General features: G+C 42.6%; 1 protein-coding gene across 3 annotated transcripts in view; it reads left to right on the plus strand.

Moving 5' to 3' along the window:
- The first annotated feature begins 365 nt into the window (after window positions 1-365).
- PELI1 (pellino E3 ubiquitin protein ligase 1) overlaps window positions 366-16,907 on the plus strand; it is a 38,001-nt gene continuing 21,459 nt past the window's right edge. Inside the window, exons 1-2 of one of the 3 annotated variants that reach the window (XM_015856557.2) lie at window positions 366-575; window positions 10,939-11,103. In XM_015856557.2, coding sequence (XP_015712043.1) covers window positions 11,049-11,103 — 55 coding nt within the window. In that variant the 5' untranslated portion in view covers window positions 366-575; window positions 10,939-11,048. The remainder of the gene's footprint in view (window positions 576-10,938; window positions 11,104-16,907) is intronic. The other 2 variants (XM_015856559.2, XM_015856560.2) reach the window with 2 other exon arrangements.

The following is a 16,907-nucleotide window of genomic DNA, read 5'->3' on the forward strand; positions in this document are numbered from 1 at the left end:
AGATCTCAAGGAAGAGAGGAGGTCATCGGCCAGCACTGTGTGCCGGTGTGCTCAACCCTTTCAGCAAGGAGCTCAGCTTTGACTCATGGTTGAAAGCATTTCCATGTGTGTGTCTGTGGGCTGACTCACAACTGGGGGATGGATCACGGTGCTCATTTTGTGTTGTGTTGTGCTCACCAGTGACAGTCACTTGGGCCTGAGTCACCACATCACCACCTGATTGGCCTGGATCATCTTAGAGATCTTTTCCAACCTTAATGATTCTACGAGCCCAGGTTTATATATATTGTATATCACACCTAAACCCGCCCCCACCTTAAGCTTCCCACTACAACTCCCAGCACGCCCCGGCCGTTCCCCCGCCCCCCGTCAGCTCCGCCCTCCGCCCTGTTGGTTGCGCGAGTTCTCGGCGGCATCGCGGCCAGTAGTGCGGGTGAGCGGCGGCTGGTGTGGGCGGCGTTGCCCGGCTGTGCTTTGCTCTCCGGCTGAGGAAGGCGGCCGGTCGGTCGCTGCTCGCTCCGTCTCTGCGGTCCCTCCGCCGCTTCAAGGAGCCGCGGGTTCCTCTCCTTCCTGCGGTAAGTCCCGCTCTCGCTGCGCCGCATCCCTCCTCCGCGCGGCTGGAGGGCGCAGCTCGGGGCCTGGCCCCCTTCCCCGCTTTGTGCTCTGGCTTCCATGGCTTGTTATGTTTGGTTTTGTTTGCTTTATTTTATTTTATTTTATTTTATTTTATTTTATTTTATTTTATTTTATTTTTCCCCTTTCCCTCATTAATTCCTTTTTTTCTCTTGTATTTTCCCCCCGTGCCTTTGTGCCGGTTGCTCGGCTTTCCGTGCGGTTTTGTTTCCTCCCCTGTGATGTCTCCGAGGGGATCGCCGTGCCTTTGTGCCGGAGCGGCAGGCAGCCAGCCATCCTCGGGAGGGGGACGGGTGTGTGTGTGGGGGGGGGGGGGGGAGGAGCGGAGATATTAAGAATAATACGCTTTAAAATCACGCTGTTTATGGACTCGGGAGGTTTTATCGAATCGAGGGGTTCGTGGTGATCCCTATTTCCCCGAGGGGAGGAAAGTGTGCGTGGAACTGGAGGCTGCGATGAGGCCCAGCACACAAAGGGCGCTGGGTGCGCTGCCTCCCGGCCCGGCGCTGCCCCCACCGCGCTGCGGGCTCCGTTGTTGAGCTGCCGAGATGAAAGCTTGCTATGGGAGCCTTCACGCCTGCCCTCCTCCCCCGTCGGCTCTTTGTGAGCAGCGCAACTTTCACCGCGTCGTTGAGCAATGCGGTTTCGGACAGAGCTAACTAAGAGCCGGGAGGTCGCGTGCTGCCTCCGGGCTGCATTGAAAAGGCAGTTGTTGTGTTTTCTACCCGACGCTTGTTTGTTCGTCGTGTTTTTGCTCCCTCTCCTCAAAAGCTGCTGTTGTCTGAGCTCTGCAAAACGCTGTTTCGTAGTTGGGCTGTAGCGCTCTCGTTTCTGGCTGTGCCTTTTAAAGGCCGCTCGTTTGTTTTCGTTGGGACTCCCGAGCCTTCGGAACGTGCTCGTCGCCGTGTAGAGTGGCTGGAATCATCGAGCCTCGGTTCCACATCCCGGGAGCGATGGCTTTATTTGTTCCATTTGAAATCTGCACGGGGGGAGGCCGTGGGGACAGAGGGCTGTTTCCAGTTTCTGTTGGGCAGCGTTTCATATTGCACAAAGAAGCAGCTCGATGACCTGTTGATGATGCATCTTTCATCGCTCTTTATGCTGAGAAGCGAAGCTGTGTTAGTGGAGGTGAGGGCTTTCCCGGATAGGTCGGCCGGGTTTTCATTCGCATGAGTGTTGCGGTCTGTGTGGCTTTATGTCTTAGGCCAGCAGTTTCAAAGCGAGTAGCATGGTGGCAAAGTTCACGAGTCTACACCGGACATCCCCTCCTGCTTTCCCCTACACCCCGCAGGAAAAGCCTGGGTGGTAGGAAACCGAGGCAGCCAGCTGGGAAGTCAGGCTCTTTTTGTGCCCTTTTCGTGCCACATAAGGGAAGTATCCTAACCGCTTCTGAAGTTCTTACCTATTTGTTGTGAATGGCCGGGCCGGGAGCTAAGGAACTGCTCTTTGTTATGGTTAGGCATCTGCAGCGTGCCTTAAGTTCACATGCCTTCAACTACCAGTATTTCAATTAAAACAAAGCTTAAATATTTGTGTCAGTGCAAAATCTGTGTTATAACCGTTGTGTGTTTTGGCGTTGGTTTATGCTAAGTAAAGAAAAGAGCGTTATTTCATTTTGGGATTTACGGCTGTAAATTTAGTGACTGTGTGGTTGTAGGTGCAAAGCAGAGCATCATCTGCTTGCAGCCAGTGATACTTAAACTCTTATTCATTTGTAAGGATATATTAAGGATAGGATATATATATATAAGAATATATTACAAGTATAATGTTGTATGTAATATCTTCTTAGACAGGATCTATGAAATACAGGAAAACAGGGAACCTGCAACTGTTTGTAGATCCTGATCCATGTTGTGAGCGAAAGAAAGAAGAAAATGGGTATTTCATGAGAGATGAAGTCATCTTTAAGGGCGTACTTGTAAGCTAAGTTGGGCAGTTGGTTTGGAGCTCTTGAAGGATGCTAATAATTGAAAGTACTTGTTGTAAGTCTGGTCACTGCGCATCTTGCTGATTAGGGCATAGAAGTTTTGACTGTAGGTGGCATTAAAAGGAAGTCCTCAGCTCTTTTGCTTCCAGACATTCATTCCTTAATCTTCAGATTCACAAGTGTGCTGACAAACTGTCAGAGGAAGTGACAGCAAAGAGATGGCGTAGGAAGTAGGTCAAGCTCTGCTGAATACTGCTGAGATAGTTTCAGTGGAAAAAAAATAAGCATGTCTACATCTGATCTAGTTTCTGTTTCCTTTCAATCTGCGGGTTACGAGAGTGGCCGGTATATCTTACCCTCCTACAGTGGTTTCCAGGTCCTACTGAAGAGAACATTGTCTCCCTAATGAGGTGCAGTTAGGCTGCCTGGATGGAAGGCCTTGTGGTGAGGAAGGCGAAACAGCAGTTTAGTTCTGGCTTTGTGCAGTGCTGGGTGCCAACAAATTGCCAGCTGGGCAAAGCTAAAGTGGTCTTTTGTTTTCCTGGAGACCTGGGGCAGTTTGTGGGGTGGATTTCCATTTGGGCTCCTTCACTCTGTGCTGCTGAGGTTCTGAGGTGGCAGTCTGGAGCAATAGGGAAGCATTATGGAGTGTTCTTTGTGGCCGTACTGTTTGCCAGTGGATGTTACAATTGTCGCAAGTACTTATAGTATTTCTTGTTCATGATGTTGTTTGAATGCCCCGTTACTGCTGACAATGTGATCTGCAGGAAAAATACCATTTTGCACTATGAGTGTGTTGGCCCAGGTAAGTGCATGATTTATTGGCTGCCTATGTCAGCCCTCTGTCACAACCTTCTTCTGCTGACCCTTGTCGTGCCACTTGGAGCCACAAATGTGCTTAAATATTGAAGTGACCTTTCTGCAACAACCTTGTAGTCATGAGTGAGTGTGGAAAGTATAGTAGTGTCTGCTTTGGCAAGCTGCTGAAGCTGTCTTTAGGTGTCTCTAAGGACAGTTCTGTTGATCTTATTTTTTGGTGCCCCATGGTGGATGTAGGTGGTCGTCTAGTTTCAGTAAAGGCCGTGTGGTGTTTCTAAATGATGTGAGCTCAAGTGTGAGGTAGTCAGCAGTTTGTTTGATTCAGACTGGTTGGAAGCATTTGGTTAAAGATTAATGGTATCCTCAGGTCCTTGCCATGTAGGAACATGGTTTGGTTCATGAATAGGTAATAAAAGTTAATCTGTTGACCTTGTTTCTTAATCCATGGTGCTGAACTCAGTCATAGTTACTTGACTGTCATGCATGGTATGTACTTACATAAATGCCTACATTTTAGGCTCAAATCTCTTGTGCTCAAGAGCAGAGTGGATCAACCCTTGCAGTACATCTCAGGCTGCCATTTTGGGAGTGGGGATGTTCTCTGTTATTGTTCTAAGGTGAGAGGAGGAGCCCTTTGCCCCATTGCTGCATTCCTCTTTGACAGAGAATTTAGTCAGTTCATGTCAGATTGCGGTACTTTGCCAGCAGAATATGTTACAGAAGGTTTTGTCTTGCTAAAACGTTCTTGTTCTCCCTTGATGTCAGCTATATGGCTATGTCAGCCAGATGCTTTCCTATGCTGACCCTGTTTGCAGCAGTTTAATTGCATAAATTCAGAAGGGCCAAAAGCATTCTTTTGGGGAGGCTTCTAGTAGTAGAGATATCTGGGGCCAAGAGGTGCTGATCTGGCTATACTAGATAAGAGTGGGCTTGTGTATGTGTCAGTGGGTGCCTTCTAATTAACCAAAGTTAATAGGAGTCTCAGTTATTAACTAACAGGCTGACAAAAGCTTGCCTACAAGTAAAATGCTTGCACAGATGACCATGATTGTCTTGGCAGAAAAGCTTTTGTTGCTAAATGCTGTGTTTCTATGTTTGTTTCTTTAGCGTTTGCTATAGTGGCTGAGGCTCTGTTGTGTGGTACAGAAACGAACAGCAAGGAAGGTGATGAGAAACTGAAGTTAGACTCAGACCAGAAGAGATCTGTGGATTATTTTTAAGTGGGATAATTGGAGTAGCTACCAGCGAATACTTTCTTGCGTATTGAGGTTTCAAGTAAACTAGATACATCGTAAATGTTTTGTAGACGTTTGCAAGGTGTGGAACTGGAGCAAGTTTGTTGAGCAACATTCATCACAGCTCGGACTCCAGGAGGAAAAAGGAAAAACCCTGCCTAGCCAAAGGTGTTTTTAAGTAGACTGCTATCAATGGGTTATTGCATCTGTTGCCTCTTGATTTACTTGCTTGCATATACTTGGCTATGTGTATTTCAAATATGTAATGTTTCTGCAGTTATATGACCACTTGGGCTTCATTACAAATAGTTAAAAGGGCTCTTTCTTGAGCTGGGGTAGCAATTTTCTTTGCAAGCAAGGCAGCTGATAAGAGAACAAAACTGACAGGACTGATATTACTCTTCTGTAAGGAATATTGTAAGATTTGCATTAAAATCAGTGGAGTTCAAGGCTTGTAAGAGTTTTCTGGAGGCAAAGCAAGAGCAAACTTGGCTCTGATTCAGATATCTCACCCTGATGGGTCTGTTTGTCAGTGCTCCTACCCAATTGTCTGAATGGAGCTGGGAGTGACTGGAAAGTAGCAGCTGCTGAGAGTTTCTCCTGCCTTCTGCCAGTTCCTCTAGAAGGGCAGCCCTGTAACCTGGGTCAACAGCATTAATGTTTTAGTTGTTCTCTAGGTCACAGGAGTCTGCCTGGCATCTCTGGGTTACATCTATCATCAGTTCCTTCTGTTTTCAGTCACTGAGCGGTATTGAATAGACAGGACTTGGTTTTAAAAACATACTGATTGGAGTACTTCAACTATTTGTCCTATGAAAATTGATCATGTACAATAATAGAAGCTGTCTCTGAAGAGCTCCTGCTTAAGAAGTCTCGGGGCTTCTTTTCTCTTAAATGTTAATGTGTGCTGAGGTTTTTCTGGTTATTTTTTTTCTTCCTTTTGATGCCATCTTGATCTCCTTTCTGCTTATCCAAAGGAGCTCTAATTCAGTGCTTTTACAAGAATAAATATTGCCTGGTTTGACTGGGAGAAGAAGTAATGGTTCCTCAGTATATCTTACACCAAACAAATAGTTTGGCTATATGGTTAAGGGAAAAAAAAATCCAGAATGCATCACACATGAGTCTTACTATCCAAATAAATCATTTCCTTTTAAAGAACTTGTTGCTCATTTTCCTTTTGTAACGCCCCCCTTGGGATAAGCTGCTAATTCTAAAAATGTCAGTTCTGCCATTTCCCAGGAATGTATTTCTTTCTTTCTTTGCTTTTTCCCCAAGTCACCTGAAGTACTCAGAGGTGTGTTTAACATGTAAGAAAATAAACATACCTGGGTGTTTGATAAATACAGCACCTTGCCGCATTGCATTTTGTTCACTGCTGTATTACAATGTGAGCAGAAGATGACTTTAAACTTCAGTTCTTAAGTAAGAGTGCAGGGGCCTCAAGCTTTAGTTAGTGTCAGGTAGGTACTTGCTCTCTGGGCTGGCTCCTTTCTGCTGGGCTACTGCTCTGTTTTGAGTTTGGGGCCATTGGTTGTCCATTCAGTACAACCACTTCCATTTCCATAATCAAACATGTTTGATAATTCAGTTTCATGGTTGGAAATGCTGTATGCTGAGATCCACAGCAAGCTGTATGATGCTCACCCATGGTGAGAGTGCATTGGCTGCCCATGAATGGCCTGTACAGACTGTTCTTCTGGTCCTGTCTGCTGTGCCCACATCTCCTCAAGTTAAATGAGCCCATAACTGTGCACCTCATCCCTGGGACTGGCAGATCAAGGTAATACAAGTTGTGCTGCAGTGCACCTTACTGTCTGTATACAGCTGATCTTTCCCTTGTGCTTAGATGACTTTCCTAGCCAAGTGACTCCCTCTTGATCCCCGTGGTAGGTGGATCTATCACTCCAGAATCTTTGTTCTTTGATCTTCTGTTAATAAGGTAATTACTATGCTGATGATAGCCCACATCAATTCTTAGAGCGTTCATTTGGTGCTGTATGAGAAATAGCTGTACAGTAGAGCACTGTAAAGGCACCCTATTGGTGCTGCAGGAGCTGCTGACTACCAGCAAAGGTTTCTGAGCATTGCTCAAGGTTATTGCAGAGGGCTGGAGTGTACAGTGCTAAGTGCAGCAGTTAGGGTTTCTTCCTTCCTTTTGTAGAAAGAAATAACACAGTATTTTATTGAGGTGATGATCACTCGTGGAAGTTGAAGAGCTCAACTTGATCTTGCAAGCAGATAATTGCATAGGTAGCTTCATTTTCTTTGGTGCGTGTGTGTGTATCTTTCTGGTCACAGTCAGTACATGGCTAGTTTTGTTAGCTTTGCCCAGGGGCTGAGTAGCAGATGTGAATATAGAGTAGGTCCTTGTCCTTGTTGCTGTTGGCTGAGGAAGGCCCTGATGAGGCACTGGAATGTGGGGGCCTAGGGATAGCAACTGCTTTTCAATCCCTCTGCCAATCTGTGTTTGTGCTGCTTGATTTTCCTCATTTCCATAACTATTTACTATGCAGTTTTTTTGTGAGCTATGCATAGCAGGCAATGGAAACTCCTACCTATATAGGAAAAGCATTAGGAGCATTTTTCCTGCGATTTTTCATGTAATGTAAGCTCAGATAGGAGCATATTGAAGTTGGCAATGTCTAGATGGTAGCAGAGATATGAGCGTGATCCAGAAGATAAGGGGAAGGTAAACTTTTACCTTAAAGCTCTGAGGGGCCAGTCAAAGGGAGAAGTGAAGAGCGTGCTTATTGTGTCAATTAGGCAAGTGCAGTGAACATCTGGTGTTTTTCAATCTTTTAGAGTCTACAATAACAAGTGCTGTAGGTCTGCTGCTATCTTATTGGTATTATGAACAACAGTAACAATCAGATTTACCCAGCCCTTTTGTTATGTACTTCAAAACGTCAGCTGTTAATAAATAGCTGTTTTAATGATCCAGGTAGTACTTGGTTTATATGTAGAGATGGCCAAGGTTTTCCTCCCTGCCTTGTTCTGAGCAGATGTCAGACATAGGATGGTGTGTTTTTTTTTCTCCTGCTACCCAGCACATGTCCACAGCCATAGATGGGGCTGGGTCTCTCTATGAAAGCATGGGAGGGGTACATTTGCTCTCAGATCCCAGGGAGGTGCTGGGGAGGGACATGTAAGCTGTTCCTAATGTAATAACAGAAAACCTCATGAAGAGTTGTGCTCTGCTGTGCTGTCCAATTAGGAGATCAGTGTTCTTTGCCTGTGTTAGATACTGCAAAGCAGGGGGGAGGGATCTGTTTGTGAGGATGGTGTCTACAAAGCCCCAGATGGATGTTAGGCTCGTATCCTTGCCTTCATTTTGATAGAAGAAGCTCCCAGGTGTGTTGATTCTTGATTTGCTGATGTTTGGAGGTTACTAACGTTTGGTTCCTAATCAAACCTTGCTCAGCTCTGAGGTATGTAAACTAATGAAGTACCAATACATGTGAAGCTGGGTGAATAAACTGTTAGCACAGCGTGAGTTCCCAAAGTTCACAGTTCTCATGTCTTTCTTCTGCTTTGACTGTCTCAAGTGTTGAGGTATGTGACCAAGGAGCAGGTACAGAACTTGCCTGAGCTAGGGCGCTTAGGAGGAAAGCACAGTGATTTCTAGTATGGGGAGTCACAACATCTGTTTGTAACCTTTGTTGCGAGTGGAACAAATTATGCTAAATACAGTTACTCTGCCAGTCAGCATATGCTTGAATCCACAAAGCATGCCAATTAGATTTAATACAAATGTTCCCTCAGAAAGATCACCTTGATTTAATTCTTTTTCAGATGCATAAAGTAGAAATAGTCTGAAGCTGTTTGTCCTTTTAAGACTTATATTTCTAGCTCTTGACTGACATTGTCCACAAGTACTTCATGTTCCACTGGGCTTGTGCCAAATTTAATGTACTGTGTGTACTGAAAGCATCAAAACTAGAGTGACTTCAATTGTAGATTTTCCAGTTGCCATTATTGATATTTCTTAGATCTGTTCCATCCAGCCTATCAGTTTAATTTCTTTTCCCTGTGGGGATTTGGGTAAAGATCTTGACACAGTGTTTATTTGCCTGCCTGGGGACTGCTAATGTGAGTGAAAGCTGTAGATCAGGTATCTCAGCAGTGGCCAAACTCACCATTTATGGGAGCTAAATCAGCACACTGAAATCCTTTAGATCTCCCGACTTTAGCAGTGATGGGCACACTGTGAGTAAGGATAATGTTATAAGCAAAGTCCTTCAGCTGTTCTTCAAGAAACTTGAATTTGCTGAAAGTCTGAGGTGAGAAAGGACTGTTACCATCAGCTAATCCTAGTTCACACAGTACCAAAAGTTGTGGGTTTCCATCTTGCGGTGTTTCTGTGCTGTACAAATCCAAGCCTGTAAGATGTTAGACTGAAGAGGAAACAGAGGTGAGGGAGAGAAACAGTGCAAGTAGAGGCTGTGGTAGTAGGCAGAGAGAGGAAGGAAACAACTGGGGGAAAGAATGGGGCACGCAAAACAGCCAACCAGCTTGGCTTGGTTTGTTCATAGTACCACAGTCATCAGGTCTGCTAATCCCTGCTTGACAGCTGTGTCTGCTGGCTTTGTATTTTGGCTGTTCATCTTCTATTTTCAATCCTCGGGGCCAAGTAGCTGTGCATAAGCATGGCTTCTGGCCAGGTGGCTCATCACCCTCAGAGCAAAGCAGGATTCCCTTCTTTTATGCTGATGTGGAAGAGCGTGGCACTCAACGGAGCCTGGTATTTTCCCCCTCCCCCTCTAATAGTTTTCCTGTGCCTCTTATTATTAAATGCCGATCTGTTCTGGTTTCTGCTTTGCAACTGCACCCTTTGTTAGTGCTGCTAGGGCAAAGTTTGCTTAGTTCTTCAAAGACGTGTGAAACTGGGGAGAGGGAGGGGGATCTGAAATCCCAAGCAGTTCTGTGTTCCTCATTAATACTTGACATACGTGGGAATTACTCATTAGTCCTCCTGGCACCCGGTGGTTATTGTTACACCTAACATCTCTGCCTAATTAAAGCTGTTTGGTGTTCAGGCATAGTTTGTGGATCAGTGCCTGCTCCCAGATCTTGGAGCGTAGCAAACACTGTAACAGAAAAATTATCCCATTAAAAGAAAGTGCAAGAAATGACTGAGCAGTCGAAGTACAAAAAATGACTTGCAAATCCACTTTTTTATCCATGACCAAATTAGAAGTTTTTAGTTTACTGCAGTTACTGTGCTTATTTTCAAACTTATTTTCAAATATTCTTCATACAAGCTGAGTATTTTGAGTGTTGATAAGATTTTTGTTGTACTAAGTCATCCTTTTGCTGATGGGCTTAGCTTTTGCTACATAAAGGAGCAAAACAAGTTGAATAAAAGTTTGCGTATAAAGAAAACAAGAATCAACTCTAAGTCAACTACACAGAGTTCTCTATTCCCGTCTTGTTTGCAGACATGTACATGGAATGTAGTGAATCCAATTGAGGAATAGGTCTGGGCATCAACCTTTGAACACCATGATGTGGTTGTGCATAAACGTTGCCTAAATGCAAGGCAACAGTACTTTATGCTGTCTTGAAATTGTTTCACCACAGGTTGAAATCCTGCTGTAGGTCAGCGGTAGCCTGGTGCAGGCATTCCTACAGAGTAGGTGATGAGAATAGGTGGTAAATAATAGTTCTGTGAATCAGTGCTCCTGTCTATGCACACAGGGCTTGTATCTCTGCGCTAGTGACCAGGTTCCCAATGAATAGAAGCGGTTTTGGAAGGGATCTCTGGAGATCATCTAGTCCAGCCTCTTCTGCTTCCACTGCTCAAAGCAGTTTGAAGTTCTAGCCAGCACTTTCATCTTTTCATTTTGCATGGTCTTGAGCAGCATACAAACAACATACAATGTCCACTGGCATTACTGTCAGTCTCTTGCAGAAGTATAACTTGGAAGTACCCTGTATCACTCCAGAATTTTGTGGTTTTTTTGTAAGTCTTGAGCATGCTTGAACAGACTGACTGGTATGTGAATTCACTGAAAATTTTGGACAACTGCGTGTTTGAGCTGCTGTGCGTTAGGAATATCAACTGGGTCCAACATATGCCATGTTCAAAGAAATGCTATTAACAGAAGAACTCCTTCTCTTAAAATGTCTGTTCATTCAGACACTCAGCCAACATCGATAAGTCTCTGCATACCCATTCTTCTTTACAGCAGCTGGAGCAACAGGTAGATTTCCTGTCTGCCTCCTCCATCCAACTGTTCTCAATTGGTGATACTAACTGTTTGGTGCTAATGTGGATGGGGCTTAACCATATGGTCTCGCTCTCACTTTCTCTCGCAGTGTTGAAAAATCTTGTCCTGTCTACACTAGCAGCTAACTGATCTGCACCCATTGTTGACAGCCACCATCATCAACAGGTCATTTTCCCTCTGCAAGCCTGGCTTTTGGTTATGTATCGTAAATCCAAGTGGAAGTGCGGTTACGATCTTGCGGTTCTTGAACACGGTGAGTTTACATCTGTACAGTTGTTCTAAGAGAGCAAACGTTTCTTCTTGCATCTGAACTTGCATAGATGAAAATCTTGAGGAGAAAGTTAGGTAACTGAGTCTAACAAAATCACCTGTGTTCCCTTAAGATATCCCATTTATTTAGCTCTTTAAATTTAAAGGTTACTTGCTAGAAGTACAAGTGCAGAACAATACAAGTGATTAGTGTTGTCTTGCTTTTACTGACCGTAACCGTATTTGTTCACTAAACGCTGCCTTTTTTAAAGTGGGTGGAGAAGAAATGCCTTAAGTTGTTCATGACTGTTTCCTTAAAGCAGTTGCCCCAGCTTTTATAAAACTGCTGATGATACAAGAGATATGACTTTTAAGTTCTACCAGGCCATATTTCCTCATTCCCTAACACTGAACTTCTACCGAAGACTGTTTCCAGAGTCTCTGAGCTCGTATCATGTTGCAGTGCCTTCTGAGAGTAATATCTTGCTTCTCCCTCTTGTATCCCTGGCCTGGGTACTTGCAGCCCCACTCCTGAGCTCTGAATTATGCAGCCCCATGTGCTTCTTTGTTCTGGATCTGCTGACCACAACTTTCCAGCACAGAGGAGACATTTCTCACCAACCTCATGGAAAGACTCCTGCAATTAAATTCCTTAATCAGAGGTTCAGGGAGCTGAATCTTAAGTTTTGGCATTAGTCTGACAATATACCCTTTTGATGTGGTAGGTTTAAAATGCTTGTTTTGCTTCTAGTAGCCTTGTCACTGTATATGTGTGGCTCATTGTTTTTTCTTCACCCTCTTGTTTTTTGGGCAACTGCTGCCCCCTCATTATTGCTTGCACAAAAGTAATGAAGGAGTGTTGGAAGAACATCATCTTTTCCTTGCTTAGACCAGCTTTGATAGCAAAACTAAGTCTAGTGAAAGTAAGAATGCAAACTCAAATCCAATGGGTGTGATTAATAACGAGAAGACTTGGCATATGACTTTGAAAATGTTTATGGTTTTGCCTTACGTCTTGAGGGATCAGAGCCAGTAGGCATGAGATGGTAATCGTAATGATGTTTTTAATGATCAAAGGTATCATTATATCAGTGGCTTCTATTTTTACTTAAACTGCCGAAATCCTAAAGCTGGTTGTGAGCAGTCAGTATAGGTGGTGAACAGCCCGGAACACTTTAAGTATAGAAAACTCAAAGTCATTATTTTTTTCCCTAATGAGTTGGACTTGATTAATGCTGTGTACCTCTTTTAGTTTCAGATCAGCTGTGGATTCCACCATGCTTCTCTTTTTTGTCTGGAAAGATCTGATATGGAATACATTTGTTAGTGAAGCCAAGTGCTGGAGAATCTCAGAGGTTCCTGGTTTCTGAGTGCTTCGTCTCTTCAGTCAAACAGTGCACAGCTGAAGTAGTGTAGCTGGCTTTGGGTGCTGTCTCTGACTGCACTGTAACCATCCTGAATGTCTGGGGCTTATCCAAAATCAGAGCCGTGAATTAAATTACGTGTTCAGCCCAGATCTGCTCTAGTACAGTCTTGCTTAGGTAGGCTGATAGTGATCTTGCTTACGCCGGTTAATTTGGTTGGTTGCATCTAGGTAATAAATACGACTTGGATATCAGGTTTGGTGAGGTGACCAGGCAGGTGAACAAGAGCAGAAATAGGAGTCTAATTCCTTTTCCTTGCTAAGTATACTTTTTCTCTCTCTCTCTCTCTTTTTTTTTTTTTTTTGGCATAAATATACCAAGAAACAAAGTCCTGCTGCTCAGTTCAATTGATTGTTTGCAGATGAGATGCAAACCTCAGTTTTATTTTTGCAAAACATCGTGGAGGCTTAATGTAATAACAAAAAGAGAGAAAGAACTCAGTCTGTTGCTACATTACTGTGCCAGGAAATAATCTTTCCTCTCTGACCAGTTGTGTAGCTGTTCCAGCCATGGGGTGATGTAGTTTTACTTTTTTAACAATGGCTTTGTTTAGGTTATCCTTTCAACTAATGGTTTTGGCATGCTTTAAAAAACAAACAAACAAACAAAAAAAAAAACCCAAAACACTTATCCTTAAGGATCTTGCTGCAATATTCTGCTTTGGCTAAACTTAAGGGCTGCAAGTATTTATTTATTAAAACTTTATGGGTAAGTCTTCATTTGTGCCACAGTAAAAGCCATCTCTGAAGCGCATATATAGACAAAGTCATATAACTTTAGGGATGCAGTTTGCAGCCTTCTTTATCCAATTTTTTACTTTGCAGGTAAACTTCTGTGTAAGTATTTGTTTGAATAAGTATTTATTTCTCATTTCTAATTGCAAATAGGTACTTGGTTAGATTTTTTAATGTGATAAAAATGCTACAACTGTTGTATGTGATGACTGTAAGTTCTTTCCCACTGCTATTAAAGCATAATTACAAGATAAAAACAGAGTTGCAGATTGGTTTTAGAGCAAAGACTTATTAGAATATAGTATTTTCCTCTGTTTGCTCTTTTCTATTGGCTTGTTTTTGTTTTGTTTTGTTTTTTTTTACAATTAAAATGAAATGCCTCTCTTATAAACAGAAAAAAAAAATGACTCGACAGGGCTGCTACTAAATAAACCAATAATTGGAGCTGATACTCAGTGTTGGATCTGTAGTATTATTTCGCATAGGTATTATTTCAAAGTTAGTACCCTGCTGATTTGGCATCTTTTTGTCCCAGCAGTGTTGTGTACAGGCAAGAACTGTGCAGTATAAACAAGGCTATAGGAGGGTTAGCTTGCTACAGCACTGTGTTTATTTGTGTAGTTTAGGGTTTGTGTCTGGGACACATAATTCACTCGCTTCCATCAGTAAAATGCTGAAGGTGCAGAATGACTTCAGACTTTCAAGTACAACAGTGACTGTGAAACCAGAGAAAGTTGTCTTTCCTTTGTTTAGAGAGGATATATTACTTTTAAAACTGGTTTTAAGGTTGCCAAAGCCAGCTGAGTCTGAGTAGCGACTTCCTAATGCAGGTGTATGTGGCTGTTATGGCTGTTCATACATCTACCATACAGTATTCTGCTTTTCTGTGCATGGTAGACATGACATCCCCTAAGTAGCAGAGTAAGCAATAAAGCTTGCAAACTGAATGTGAGCAGGACATCTGCAAACCTTTACAAGTGCACGTGACTGAAGCACTGATGTGTTCAATATGAACAGCTGTTAGTGATTTGAAGAGAAATTCATGAGCAATGTCAGTCCTGAGGGGGCTGCTCTGTCCTGAAGAACTCGCGGTGTTATTTCTGAAGAGCCAGATTTCTGGCGATTAATCAGTCTGTGCTTAAACAGCTGGCTATTAAAGGGCAAGCAAAATAGCTCTTCCATACTAAAAAAGCTAGTACTTGAAAAGTAGGACTTAACATTTCTTTGGTGCACTGAAGTATACTTGAGGACACAGATGCCCAAGCAGTAATGTATCAGATGCTGATGTGAATATCAGAGTTGAGTTTTCTCTCAAGGTTCAGGAAGGAAGAAGTCTGTTGTATATTAACAAATCATTTTGGTTCATAAATGACCGCTTGCTGTAAGCCATATGAAATTATTTCCAAACTCTGTACAGTACTGCTGTGTCAACTGTTACCAGTTAAAAATGACCCAGTCAGATTACTGCCAAAACTGCAACTCTTCGTGGCTATTCTCTTTTTGGTGCATTTGCTCTGCAGATTTGCCTGAATGCAAAGGCTTTTCTGTGAGAGAGAATGAGTAATCTTGTGAATACGCTTATCTTGTAAAACCAAGGCCATTGCTACAAGTGAGTTTGCCAACGTAAGGTATTTTGCATTTGTCTCTGCATGTCTGAGAAATGCATGAAAAGAGATGTGAGCTTTCTTTCATGTATGAGCTCATCCAAATCTGAACTGCTCAACTGCAGTTGGCGTGAGGCTTCTTCAGGTAGTTTTGAAGTATCCACAGAGAGCCAGAGTCTTAGCTAGGGTGCAGCTTTAAGCATGCATGGGGAAAGACTTTATTGAGTTGTGTGGCATGAAAACATTTTGTGGGGAAATAAGTAAACTTGCATTGAATGATGAGAAATATACTGAGCTTGTGTCTCCAAATCTCACCTCTACAAATATTACCAATTTCTAGGCTATCTGTTATGTATTTGCTTTCAGACAGAATTCTACCAACTTCAAATAATCAGGGAAGAACTTGTTGGTCTTCAGGAGCTCCTTCCTCACTGGTAGAATTAAGAGTCACACTGCTGTCTCACTAATTTCATTAGAGTGAGTGACATGACTGGCCATCCTTGTAAATGAAAGGGCAGGCCATGGAGCTACTTGCTGATTAGTTAGATGCTGTGTAGCAATGAGTGCACGCTGACTACTGCTGGAAAGTGTTCTGGGTCTGAAAAACAGGTCCCGCATGACCCACGCATTTGAAAGTGTTTTGCCTCAACCAAAGAGTAAAATTTAGGGAAGGTGTCCCTAGCACTGCCTTCTTACCAGTACTGGAGAATGACCTGTTGCTGGTGTTGGTGCCCATGTAAAGGTGAAATAGTAGCTGTTGCATCCTCTCAAGTGCAACTGCCTGTTTATTTTTATAAGCAGCAAACCTTTTAGCCAAATTGGATTAGAAGTGTAGGAAGTAAAGTATTGCTTCTCCTTAAATATAGATAAGGAGGGGGAAAAATATATTATCAAATAGCATGAGTTGTTTTTTTCTTTAGAGCTGTTACAAAGTGGGAGCTGGTAAGTGATCCAAGGAAACATGAGGAGATGGAGAAGTTGGGAACTTGGTCTGTTTGCATTGCTGGCTGTAGAAGGTTAATATGAAAATAAGTTTGTAAAAAGTTAGTTTTGTGTTTCTGTATAACTACAAGCACTAGCGTAGAAACTGTCTAACCTTATTTGTCGAGAAGCAGCTTTTAATGTGTTTGGAAATACTGAAATACAGCTTTATTAGAAACTCAAGTGCATGAAGAAATCAATTCTTTTCTCTCAGATCCTTTCTTAATGTATCCTTTGTTCTGCACGTGATCTCATGCAACGTGATTTAAACTATTTCTAGAAAGACACATTTGAATGTCAGAAATATGATTGCAGCCCAAATAGCCATTTGACTTGTGTGTGATGCTGCAGTATGTTCTGTCAGCCCAATATAAAACAGAGTAGGCTGACCTCTGACATCCATCCAGAGGTATGTAGGTCATACACTTATATGTAAATGCTGGATGTGATATGTTTAGAAAGGGATGTGTTTTGTACCTTATGTGAAGGCTGTTTGCAGCTTGAAGAGAAGGAGGAATAGAGTAAGATAATGCATTAATTAGCTGTAAGTTACCAAATATGTGTGAACTACAGACTTGGGGTGTTCTTGTGCAAGATGGAGATTATCCAATGTCTATTTTGTTGTTTGATTTACTGGAACAGCAAATTAACTTAGACTTGAAATGGTGTCAGGAGAGTAATAACAGGGTGATGAGAAATTAAGAATAAAGCAGAGGGAAAATGTTGGATGAACTTGGCTTTTGTACTTCACAACTTTTCAAAGTGAAAAAGTTTGTCTTTTTTTTTTAAGATAGTCATTTGTGTAACGTAGGGGTTGAATAGAAACTGTACTGAATAGTTTTTAAATGTTGTCCTTCCTAAGATTCTTTTCCTGGAAAGTGAGTTTTGAAGAGTCGTTATCTCAGAGCTGAATTTCTACAACTCAATAACTTTCTGTCTTTTTTTATCTGTATTAAATGGTGGTTTTTTTTCATACTAAAAGTGAAGCAAAGATGTGTGAGCGCTTCTAGCAACAGGCTCTCTGAACTTTCTCTGAAGAAGTCTCTGATCAAACAATCTCACTTT

Source organism: Coturnix japonica, chromosome 3 (genome assembly GCF_001577835.2).
Source record: "Coturnix japonica isolate 7356 chromosome 3, Coturnix japonica 2.1, whole genome shotgun sequence".
NCBI classification, from domain to species: Eukaryota; Metazoa; Chordata; class Aves; order Galliformes; family Phasianidae; genus Coturnix; species Coturnix japonica.